Source organism: Archocentrus centrarchus, chromosome 10 (assembly GCF_007364275.1).
Source record: "Archocentrus centrarchus isolate MPI-CPG fArcCen1 chromosome 10, fArcCen1, whole genome shotgun sequence".
Classification (NCBI taxonomy): domain Eukaryota; kingdom Metazoa; phylum Chordata; class Actinopteri; order Cichliformes; family Cichlidae; genus Archocentrus; species Archocentrus centrarchus.
This window is the reverse complement of record NC_044355.1, coordinates 10,962,487-10,975,126: the sequence shown is the minus strand read 5'-3', so window position 1 is coordinate 10,975,126 and position 12,640 is coordinate 10,962,487. Positions and strand designations below refer to the sequence as shown.

At 40.5% G+C, this 12,640-nt stretch overlaps 1 protein-coding gene across 1 annotated transcript; it reads left to right on the top strand.

Moving 5' to 3' along the window:
* Positions 1 to 12,631, top strand: srpx2 (sushi-repeat containing protein X-linked 2). The gene is made up of 10 exons (XM_030739728.1): positions 1 to 277; positions 2,963 to 3,034; positions 4,650 to 4,841; positions 5,651 to 5,827; positions 6,169 to 6,292; positions 6,373 to 6,494; positions 6,605 to 6,784; positions 8,626 to 8,759; positions 8,855 to 8,976; positions 12,326 to 12,631. Exons 1-10 carry the CDS (start codon positions 232 to 234, stop codon positions 12,504 to 12,506), a joined length of 1,350 nt encoding a protein of 449 aa, XP_030595588.1. The 5' UTR covers positions 1 to 231; the 3' UTR covers positions 12,507 to 12,631.
* Positions 12,632 to 12,640: the final 9 nt, after the last annotated feature.

The window sequence follows — 12,640 nt, the reverse complement described above, 5'->3', positions numbered from 1 at the left end:
GTGATGAACTGGAAGGATCTTTGCTTTACAAAAACTGAGGCGGCTGTGCTGTGAAGGGAGTGCTTATTGTCCTCTGCGGGGATTATTCAGTCAAGTTTTTCTTTTTTGATCATACCAGTTTGAAACTTTGCTCGGTTTATAGCTTCGTGGGTTTCTACTGGATTCTGAGATCCTTGGACCCTTACATGAAACTTTGATCTCACCTAGGAGCGTCATCTCTGCGTTTCTGACATGCCCCTCAGCCGCTTTGCTGCTGTCTTTATCTTGTTCTTCACAGGTGAGTTCGTGCGACAAAACTAGCCTTTTGAGACAAGAAAGCAAAAATAAATAACAATTCAAATTTTATTTCATCAAAATCCCACATCATTCAACTGGTGGAAGATGTTCTTTTCATTTGGTCAAGGGAAAGTACAAAATCAACAAAGTAAAAGTTCTCCTCAGTGCAGAAACGTAAAATGTGTTAGATTTTTGCTGGATTATTAAAGTGCATAAGCAGAAATTAGCTGGTTAAATTTAAACAAAGGCTGCAACTAATGATTCTGCTGTTTTTGTTTGGCTATAGTAAATATCAAACCTCATATTTCCAGAGCCTAAAGTGGCATCTCTGCTCAAAACAGGAAGCAGCAAGTTCTCACATTTAAGAGAGAGAAACCATGAAATCTTTGGCAAATAAAGAAAGACTTTAACTTTAAATAGCAGTAGTCTCATTTTATTTTAATCAATCAATTATTTGACTAAGCCTATATCTAAAGTCATCTAAAATAATGGCATCTATCTGACAGCCTTTTCATATAAAATGTATTTGCTTAAACATATAAAGAAACAGTAATTTAATATCACTATAAAATTCCTAGATATTTACAGACTTCAAGTACTTTTATGGCTTTGTTGCAAGTCTTAACCAAAACAAATTAAAATGATTGTGAAATATATTAGATTGCTGGCGACAGATCAAGTCACTCATCTTCCCTGCAGCTAGGAAATACCTCCTTCTCTGCAGTAATGACACTGGTATTAGATGCAGATGTGCTGAATTTTTGAGGTGAATGGATGAGTACAAATGGAGCTCCCTGCTCCTTTCAGGAATGAAAAGTGCCTCCACAACGTCTCCCAACATAAAAATGAGCTGAGCTGCATTCCTCTTCAGGTGCTTCTCTCTGCTTGCTGACCAGGCAGTTTAATTACAGCTCGGCTCCAGTTAATTACCAAGGAGCCCCCCGTCTGGGCCAAATGTGCTAAAGCCTTCATTTAATCCTGCAAGATAATGATGTGACCTGAGACCCACCCGGCAGTGCGCATGAACTCCAGTCATGATGAAGAGCGATTGAAAGGATGCTGCTCGGTCTCTCAGCTTTGTCATTAGAGGCAGCTGAAATGCCAAACGGGCAGCAATGTCTTGCAGTCTGAATCATTTCTGCTGCATGGCCTCACTCTGGCTGCAATGTGCATGTCTCTGCAGTAAAGTCTGCCTAATGTGTGTCAGTGTCTGGGTATTTTGCACCCTTAGTCATCAGAAGAAGCGCTGAGATCATTTATTTGAGTAAAGGCACCAGTCAATCAAGCCTTTCTTTTTCATACATGAGAGAAAATTGATTATCTCTGGGTCTGAGACCAAGTTATAAGAGGACTATTTTTTAATCACAAAACTTAAATGAGTAACAGGAAGATTGACTGATAATAAAGCCCATTAGGAAAAACTGCTCAAATCTATAGAAAACCACTGGTTCAATTATAAAATAATTATAAAATATGTCAAAACTGCACTTATTTTTCCAGCACTGCCTATAATTAAGTATATAATTTTAATCACCATATGCATGATAGTGCATGTCACTTGAAGTAATGCCTGTCTCTATATTTGAACCTTGCAATGCTTAGGCTGTTTATTTCCTGTGTGACTAATTCTCTGTGAGGGGGAATATTAGCCTGGGGAAGTGTTACTGAGTGGAACATTGGGCTCATTATGAGGGGGGAAAAAACCCAAAAAGAATACAACAAAAGGAAAAAACTGATGAGGGGGTTTAACCTGCTTGTCTAGGAAAGAATCTGGAGCAAAGTAGGGAATTTAAATATATATCACTACTAATAAAATGTGTTAAAGTGAACTTTATTGCTTTAGACTAAGTATAACACTGAGCTGAAGCAAAGGAAGCAGAACAGGAACTGAGCTGGGTTGGGGGTGGGGGGGGGTGGGAGGTTGAGACTGGAAAGTTTGGCACTCAGTTCTAAACATGGAGTCATTTTCGGGTTTTCAAAAGGGATAACATGCCTGAGCCACAACTGCAGAGAAAGAAGAGTAACAGTGTTTTATTGTGCAGAAAGTATAGCACAGGAAGTGTTGTAACATGGAAAATGATGAGTAAGAGGCACAATTGCCAAGTGAGAAATGAAAACATGCTGTTTGTCCTAATGTGTGGTGGAGTTAAAGTGAGTTTTAAAACAGCAAAGGCCAGAAAACATCCAGATCATATTTATGTGCATCACTTTAAGAAAGCAGCAGCCCCCAGGAGTTTCCATTTCCTGATTGAAAATCCAGGTATGGACTGGAATGCTGTTTGACTTGTGTTAAAGGAAGCCTGAAAGGAAGTCGTGGAAATGAGACTGTGTGGCGAAAATCATTCGCATGTCAGCCTGCCTCCATGTGACCTGCATAATATCTGCTTCAGCCACATTATGTCACCTCTAGTGTTTGGTCATATAAAAGGTGGCTGCGGCTCAGGAGGTAAAGCCGGTTATTTACCGGTTGGTGTTTTGATCCCTGGCTCCTCTAGTCAGAGCATCATTGGGCAGCTTGCCCCTGATGCATCCATGTTAATGTGTGAATGTTAGGTCAAAAGTGCTTAGGCAAAGGAAAATGTGTTTGTGAATGAGGTTTTTTGAGCACTCAAAGCACTTAGAGTGCTCAAAAAGCCTCAGTCCATCTACCATAAAAACATGTGACATGTCTGTTTTTTTTTTTCAGCTGGCTCGGGGACTACAGTATATGAAAATGAATTTGCAGAGGAAGATACGACGCCTCAACTGGACTACACAAGTGCGTATGGACAACAGGCGCTCACTGCGGCTGGGCCATATATCAAAACACACCATCAAACAGTGTGCATTTATAGATTTAGGCTGTGTCACTCATTTGGTAGTAGCTAACACATCTGGTATCAAGAATAAGCAGCTTTGCAATAAAGTCTCTGTTAGCTTTTAGATTTTTGCTCAAAGACTATTCTAAGAAAGCAGGTGATGAAAATTATATAGATATTTATAGGCAATGCCACTTGATCTATCAACTGAAGGTGCCTCCCACTTATTTGGACCCAGGGTTGTGCAACCCAGATGAAATTTTTTTTCCTGCAGGCATCAGTGCTTTTAGAGCCATTTAAAAAGAAATCTTGTGTAATCTTTTTGTTGGCTTAATTCCTTTGTGCATGAAATCAGTGTGGGCTCAAAAACTACAAGATGTAGTACCACATGCTACCAATCCCAGGTAGAAACACTGGTACAGATAAACAGTACCAATCAAAACACACTCACCCATTCAAACTTTTGACCGGTACTGTATTTCTATAGGAAAATGAATGTGAAAAAGAACGTACACTTACTTTTTTGTATCAACAGCTTGAAGAAATCATTTTCTGTATGATTTTATGTCTCTCTCACATCATTGTGGAGGAATTTTGTCTCACTCTTCTTCACAAAGTTGCTTAAATTCATTGAGGTTTGTAGGCACAGCTCACTTAAGGTCCTGCCACAATATTTTAATCGGGTTGAGGTCTGGTTGAGATCTGGGCCATTGCAACACATTGATTCTTTTCTTTTTCAAGTTTGCTGTTGTGCTTGGGATCATTGTTCTGTTTCACGACCCAGTTTTGGCCGCAGAATACTTTGGTGTTACAAGGTGTCCAGGGCCTGTGGCTGCAAATCAAACCCAAATCATCACCCCTCTGCCACCGTGGTATGAGGTGGCATGAGGTGACATGAAGTGATGAGGTGCTTGTGCTGATATGCTGTTTAATTTTCAATAATCTTTCTCACTGTAGAATGACTGACTTCAAATTGTTTGGAAATGACCTTATAACCCTTCCCAGAATGACAGACACCAACTAACACTTCTTTAAGATCATTGCTGTCTTTCCACTGCGGAATTGTGTTAACACACACATGCTTTTATAGAGGTGCTCACACTTGCTGATGATCAGTTATTCAAGTGCATTTGATTATCAGCACCTGCCTGCTAGATACCCTCTTAATTTCTATGGAAGCAGTGAGGGTGTAATGTGTTTTTCACTTCTGCATTTTGTCTAAGGTTGTGTTAAATAATAACACAACCTTAATGTAAGGTCATCTGATCACCTAATTTTAGAATCTGCTAAGGACCAGATGATTTATTTTGGTATGTCCTTACCAAAACATAACATACATAAAATCCTTAGAATTAAAAGGCAGTGTACTTTATTTTTTCACAACTTAATATTCTTTTTTTGTGGTGCTTTTTATATGGTTTCCTGCTTGTTTTAAGTCTGAATCTTTCAGCTTCGTAATAAATACTGACCGACTGATATAGACAAACGCAATCTGACTACATTTTTTCAATACTAAGTATTCACTAGGTCTAAATGAATCGCACAGATTTGATTTTTGCTGCTCTTTAAAAACAGACCCTTACTGGTGCCATCCTCTGGGTCTGACCAATGGTGAGGTGACCTGCCACTCCCCTCGAGGCAGAGCCTACAGGAGCACATTGGGAACTCGCTGCCAGATGAGCTGCGATCGAGGGTACAAGCTGCTGGGAAGACATTCCATTATGTGCCTCGCTAACCGCCGCTGGTCTGGGACTGCTTACTGCCGCAGTATGTGGAGATTTTAACTTACTGTATGATCAGTTTGGTGATACTCTTGTTTTTCTGATAAAAAAAAATCCATTGGGAAGATCAGCAAGTATGTTGAGCATATCTGAAAGCCTGTATGAATCTTCACTGGTGGCCAAGAATTATAAAACACATCAGTTCACATGTTCCCTTATTACCATGAGCACTGCAGTTAATTTTATTCACTGGCACCACGAGTTGCTGAAAATAGTCCCCAACAACACTTTTTCTGTTCTTTGAGAGTAACAGCTGCTTAAAGCTGCAGTTCCAAGTTGTTGCCTTTTTTTTTTTTAAACAACTGAGAAAATTATGTCCTGTTTTTAGATTTTTCTTCAGTGGTAACACATACTGCAGATTTGTCACACCATTAGAATTGTTGGTAATAAAAATAGAAAATATCACCTTTTTATTCTAGGGATGTTTTACATGATTCAATTCAGTTCAATTCCATTTTATTTATATAGCACCAAATCACAACAAACAGTTGCCTCAAGGCCCTTTATATTGTAATTACACAGAAAACGCAACAGTCAAAATGAACCCCTATGAGCAAGCATTTGGCAACAGTGGGAAGGAAAAACTCCCTTTTAACAGGAAGAAACCTCCGGCAGAGCCAGGCTCAGGGAGGGGCAGTCATCTGCCGTGACCGCTTGGGGCTGAGGGGAGAGAGACAGGACACACTGTAAACATGGCCAAACAGCACACACTGTTTGCTCCTCTTCGATGCTGTGTAATGATTCATGTGATTGTTTCAGCCCTTCACTTAACATACTCTCTGTGCATCCAATCAGAGCTCCGTTGCCACGTGCTGCCCCTCATTTACCACGGCCGGTACACCTGCACCCAGGGCTTTACGGTGGACTCCAGGTGCGACTTCACCTGTGACACCGGCTATCGCATTGAAGGGGAACACTCACGCACCTGTCAGCACGGGGGTTCATGGAGCGGAGTACAGCCAGTGTGTTCAGGTACATAGCACAGTCTTAGCGTGCAGATCAGTGAAGCTGACTAGATTTCTGGAAATTCTGACAACTATAATTTTAACATACTGCCATAACACAGACTTTAAATCAGGCATTCTGCACTGGTGTGGTTATCCATCATTCCTTCACAGTACTGGCTCCCAGTGCAGTCTCACAGAAACAAGCATATTTCCTGCTCCTCTGTCATCTGGACTGAATCCAAACTGGCTTGTTGCTTTCTGAATTAAATTCTGCTCTTTATAGCTGTAGCAATTGGGTCATGCTGAAGACATGTTAAGAGTAAAGTCAGTTTCCTTCATTTAATGTCTCCATTGCCATTATTTCAGATACTGATCCTCCAAAAATAAAGTGTCCTCCATCCAGACTCAAGGTCGCTGAACCTGGAAAGCTCACTGCCACAGTGACCTGGGACCCCCCGACTGCTACCGACACTGCTGACAAGTCACTCAAGTATGTCACTGACTTCTTTTACTTCCTTTTCATTCTAAGATTGATTTGAACATTTTTTTGGCCACTTTGTCTCTCTGCAGTGTGATATTAGTGGGCCAGGAGCCAGGCACTGACTTTAAAGAGGGACTTCACATTATCCGATATAAAGTGTATGATCAAGCCAGGAACAGAGCTGCCTGCAAGTTTATAGTACGTGTTGAAGGTAAGCTTCCAAAATTGATTTTTTTTTTAGTTACATTCTAACTTGAAGTCAGTATCATAGCTCACAGGAGGACAGAGTGGACTTTTTATTATTATTTTGTTTCCATCCAGTGAGGAGATGTCCAGAACTATTTCCACCTCTGCATGGTTACATCACCTGCTCCTCCAATGGGAACAACTATGGTGCAACATGTGAATACCACTGCGAAGGAGGATATGAACGGAAGGGGGTGTCAAGTCGTGTCTGCCAGTTCAACCGAAGCTGGGGTGGAGATCGTGCTGAGTGCGTTTGTGAGTACTGAGTCTGCAAATAGTCAACTTTGCCACTGTTATACAGTGGTCTAAACATACCAGTGCCAATAAAACAATATAATAAATTAAATCTTATACTCTTTAGCCCAAGTAAGACTGATGTTCTGATGTTGTCTCTGGTTCAGGAGTAGCTTGATATTAACAATGCCTCTTTCCTGAGGACAACTGTGTATGGTTGCTCTTGATGCACTGGCACCCGCCTCAGCCCACTCCTTGTGAAGCTCTCCCAAATTCTTAAATCAACTTTTCTTGACAGTCCTCTCAAGGCTGCGGTCATCCCTGTTGCCTGTGCATCTTTTCCTACCACACTTTTCCCTTCCAGTCAACTTTCCATTAATATGCTTTAATATAGCACCCTGTGAGCAACCAGCCCTTTTCAGCAATAAGCTTCTGTGGCTTACCCTCCTCATTGAGGACGTCAGTCAGTGTCATCTGGACAACTGTCAAGTCAGCAATCTTCCCCATGATTATGGTTGCATGCATTGAACTAAACCAAGACATACATGGTGTTTAGACTGTTTGAATAGTACTCAAACTCAAAATTAAATTTCCAAATTATTTCAGATAATTGATTTCTGACTTCCTGAAATATAAGCCATAATCATCAAAATTAAAAGGAAAGATGCTTGTAATATTTCACTTTACATGAAATGAGTATAGAATATATGAACGTTTACCAGAATTCATCACAGTACAGAAACAGCATTAGTGAAGTTACAGATTATCTTCTTATGGCCTTTGACAGTGGACACATCTCTGTGCTTGTCCTGCTAGACCTCAGTGCAGCGTAATATTTTATTACAGCAATTAGAGGTATTAAAGTTAATATGTGTCAGTGGTTTGAATCATAGTTATCTAACAGACTCCAATTTGTTCTTCTTTACACACTAAGGTTAGCACAGAATTCCATGCTAGGACCAATTCTATTTAAGCAATACATGCTTCCTTTCGGAAGGCATAGGATACATTTTCATCGCTATGCAGATGATACTCAGCTTTATCTATCCATGAAACCAGATGACACACACCAATTAGTTAAACTGCAGGAATATCATAAAGGCATAAAGGCCTGGATTATCTCTAATTCCTGCTTCTAAATTCAGATAAAACTGAAGTTATTGTACTCGGCCCCACACAAACATGGTGTCAAACCTGATAGACTGAATGGCATTACCTTGACCTCCAGTAACACACTGAGAAATCCTGGAGTAATTTTTGACCAGGATATGTCCTTCAATGTGCATGTTAAGTAAATATGTAGGACTGCTTTCTTGCATTTTCACAATATCTCTAAAATTAGAAACATCCTGTCTGAGAGTGATGCTGACAAACATTTTCATTCATTTATTGTTTCTAGGCTGGACCATTGTAATTCATAATTATCAGGTTGTCCTAAAAACTCCATGAAAAGCCTTCAGCTGATCCAAAATGCTGCAGTTAGAGTACTGAGATCATATTTCTCCCTTATTGGCTTCTCTTCATGGGCTCCCCTGTTAAATCCAGACTGCTGGCTTACTTTTGGTTCTTAGGTTATTTAAAATAGAATGGGAGGCAGAGCCTTCTTTCAGGCCCCTTTTCTGTGGAACCAGCTCACAGTTTGGATTCAGGAGACAGACACCCTCTCTATTTTTAAGATTAGTCTTAAAACTTTCCTTTTTGGTAAGCCCTGTAGCCACAATGAAAGTATGAGATAGAACAGTCTATATCTGTTAAACCATACTTAAATACAGTATGGAGTATACTGCATACATAACAGAATGCTTATGTACATATTGAGGGATGTAAGTGGAGGATGTAACTATGACCTGAAAAATTTGTAGTAATGGAGATTCAAGCCAATGTAAAGACAGCGCCTGCTCTCCTGGATCAGTTCTATGAAAAGAGGAGGCTGCTGATTGTGTCTGCACCCAATATATCGGACCCCGACTACCAACTGCAGAACATCATGATACAAGTAAGACTTCATTTGATCAGCCCTGCAAAGCTTTGGAAGATGTTTAATAAGCAAGAAGAACCTCATCATCCATTTCCATTTTTTCCCCCCTCTAGAAAGCAGACTGTGGATTAGGCTTGCGACACGTAACCGTGATCGAGCTTCTGGGCTCCCCTCCTCGTGAGACAGGCCGCATTAAAGAAAGTCTTCTTCAACCTCAAGTCATAGAGGGTTTAAGGTAATACTTCATTTATTTATTTAGCAGTTGTTATGGTTACTTTTTCTTTTTGAGCAGGGGGGAAAAAAGTTCAGGGACTTAAAAAAAAAATTCCATCCTGAAATGACTTTATATAATTTCCATTTCACTTAAGAGTCAGTAGTTGTTTCACAAACTTTAAATGTCAAGAGTCTCCCAATAAAAAGAGAGACTCCATTAGTATGACTTCATGGGAAGAAAAAAAAATCCTCCCAAAGATTAACACTGTTAAAAATAGCAGCCTAATAATTTCAATGGGATTTCAACAGATCTGACAAAACATCAACAGCAAACATCTGGCTTTGGTTTCCCTGAGAATGAGTGCAATGCTTTAGAAGCTGAGCGTTTTGAAGTAAAAATAAACTCAAACGTTAAAATAATTCATCATAGGAAATGCCTCGATAAAGATTCTTTCCTACAACTGTGCAATTTCAGTAAGGGGCACTCTTCGGTTTTTTCCAGACTGGAAACTCCTCCTAACCTACAGTCTCTCCGCAGACACACAAATCCTATAGAGCAGTGGTCCCCAACCTTTTTTGAGCCGCGGACCGGTTTAGTGTTAGAAAATATTTCCACGGACCGGCTTTTAAGGTGTGGCGAATAAATACGTCAAAATAAATGATACGACCATTAGCAACTGTGATATTTTCTACGTATAATAATAAAAAACGGGAATCCACTTTGTATTCGTATGCAACTCTATCAGCAGCGTCCTCGTAACATCCCGCCTCAACATGAATAACATGCTCTCTGCCCACAGCGCTCTCTGGTCAGCTGTTAGAGCCATGGTAAAACATGCCTTCAAAATAAGATACACCGCAAAAACAAATACAGTAGAAATCACCTCAGTCGGATTCAAATGGCCCAGTTTGGGGTCTATTATCGAATTTCGCTGCAATGGCTTCTGCTTCATCTATGAATTTGCTTCTGCAAATTTTATAATCTGAAATTTTACTTGTAAGTGCAAGTTTGTAGCTTACACTTGCCACGATTGTCCCCGGTGAAATGAACTGATATAAACACTAAAACAATTTCCAGGCGTTGTTAGTGTGTGTGTAGTTGTGCATGAACGAGCCGATGCATGGAAGTGGGCGGACAGGAGCTGAGGAGGGTTTTAGCGCTAAACTCATCCAGTTTATGCGATCACATTTAACTGGAAATTTATTACAATGGGACCAGATTTTTCATCCGAGGTAGGTGAATATCCGACGGATTTATGTGATGATTTTATTGGAATTAATGTTAGGAAAAATCAGAACCTGCAGATGCCATCCAACTAGAGCGAAAACCCGATGTGTGCGACTTCGACTTAGGTGATTTTTACTGTATAAAGCGCATGAAAAATACAACTCACCATAACACTGAATCAGTGTAAGCCCCCTGAGCTTGTTTCTCTGATACTCATTTTTGCTGGCTTCTGGTTTGACTGGGTTCGGCCGATTTCACATGGAGCGTGGCTGCAGAGCCGCGGTGTCAAGCGCTGGAGAGTCAGTTTGATGGCTGGGTCTACCTCACTGCTATCCCCGGTGTTGATAAATAAAAATGGTAAATGGACTCGTTCTTACATAGCGCTTTTCTACTCTTGTTGAGCACTCAAAAATTTAAAGAAGCGTTATGTAGGTCAACCAACCGATTTCGTTAGACAGGCCTGAAGCTTCTGGGTTTAATTTTAGCGGTGACGTATCATGTGAGCAGAAACGTCTTGACACGTCAAGAGGAAGTCATGGAGGGAAGTAACGGAGCGAATCCGCCCATTTTTCAAAATAAAATATAGTTTAGGCGCAGATAATAAGTAAAACGGAAATAATTTAAGTTATTTATTCTTTATGTGCGGCCCGGTACCAAATGTCCCACGGCCCGGTACCGGTCCACGGCCCGGGGGTTGGGGACCTCTGCTATAGAGCACTGAGGCAAATTGTGTGAGTGCAGCACAACTCATCAGAGGAAAATCAGACATCAGTAAAGTTCAGAGAAATGTTTTATCCAAACATAGCTTACCGTCAAAAGCAAATGCATCTAAAATGTATCAAAAGCAATGAGTGGAAAGCCCTTTTTTGAAGAGTTGACTAGGCTGCCACCATCTTGTTCTGAAGCTGCTGCATACTCATAGAAAAAAGTAGCCACATCCTAAATCATGCCCTGCTTTATTTCTCTCTTAATGGGATAATTTACAACAAATATATTTTGTTATACAGCTAAATACATAAGCTAACTATGTAAAAACAGCTTGAAACCAGTGATCAAGACCACAAACTTGTGAGGAATTGTTCAGGATCTGTCCACAGCATTTTTTGGGCTGAAAGTGTCCTGGCCCTAATTATCTGAGTGTTTCTGTCAAGAGCTTATTGCTGCTATGTTACAAAATCCTCTTCTAAACTTCTCCTTTTAATCATTATTTACAGTAGTGATATAGTTCCTGCTCCTTATTGATTATTGGTTTGTGAGAGAGGTGACACAAGCACATTGTTTTCAACAGAGTGCAGCAGAAAAAAAAAAATACTGAGCACTGATGCATCGAGGACTGAGTGCTGTATTTGTATACTACAGAGATGTTGAGAGTCTAACACAAAAAACACTGCCTGTAGACAGAGGCACACACTCGGGGCATGAATACAGCAAGAAGTGAGGTCCTAATTGCAACCAGAGGAGTCACCCCCTGGTGATCATTAGAAAGAATGTAGGTTTATGGCAGTTATGTAGAGCATGTCCATCTTATGCAGTCTACACCATTATGAGATCGGCCACTTGTAGTAAACAGTTATTACCGGACTCTGCAGTTTCCCCTCAGCTCTCCAGAGTGTTTTGAACTTGCATATCCTTGTTTTAGCTTTATGGAGGACAGTTTAACAGTTTCGGTTCATTCTCATCACTATCGTAACAAAACCTGAAAGCTAAATGTATCTAAATTATAGCAGAGTTACCAGGCAATGAACACCCTGAAGCATCCACAGCTGTAAAGCTCCACTTGTCAGGTCTCTAAAACCATGCCCCACATTGCGATAACAGATTTATGGTGATATGAATGCTGTGCATAAATCTGGTCATCAAACAGTCAAAACTAAAATAAAAGTTGCTTTAAAACTGAAATTATTTTGCCACTTGGACAACACTTAACTGGCCTATGACCACTTTATAAATTGAGGAGGCATAACCTTTCAGCAAACAGTTTGCCATTTTTAGCAGTTGGGCCGTTAGTTGCTTTTGCCAGTTTGTCTCACTGTTTGAGTCTGTAGACAGTGGCAGTTTTCTGAGACATCTTTTCCATATTGCAGTCTTTTAATCATCACCAGTTTACAAAGGATCTAACAGCTCTTATTGTGTTTCTCCACAGACAAGCATTCAGAATATCTAGAACCTACTTCAGCATGGTGCTCCTGGACAAGCTTGGTCTGGACCGAGAGCGCTTCATTGCCCCCATGAGTTCAGACGAGCTGTTCTCCTACATCGACAGCTTCCTGCTGGACGAAGAGGAACGGGAGAGGCTGGAGCTCCACAGAGATTTCTGTGACTAATTTAATAAACCTCTGTGGTTGCCACAGCAATAGACTCATCAGCATTACTAATACACAATGAAGAAGGATGCACAACCAGAAACCAAGTCCAGAGGAACATTTGGTGGTGGTGTTTTGTTTTGTTTTTTTTGGGG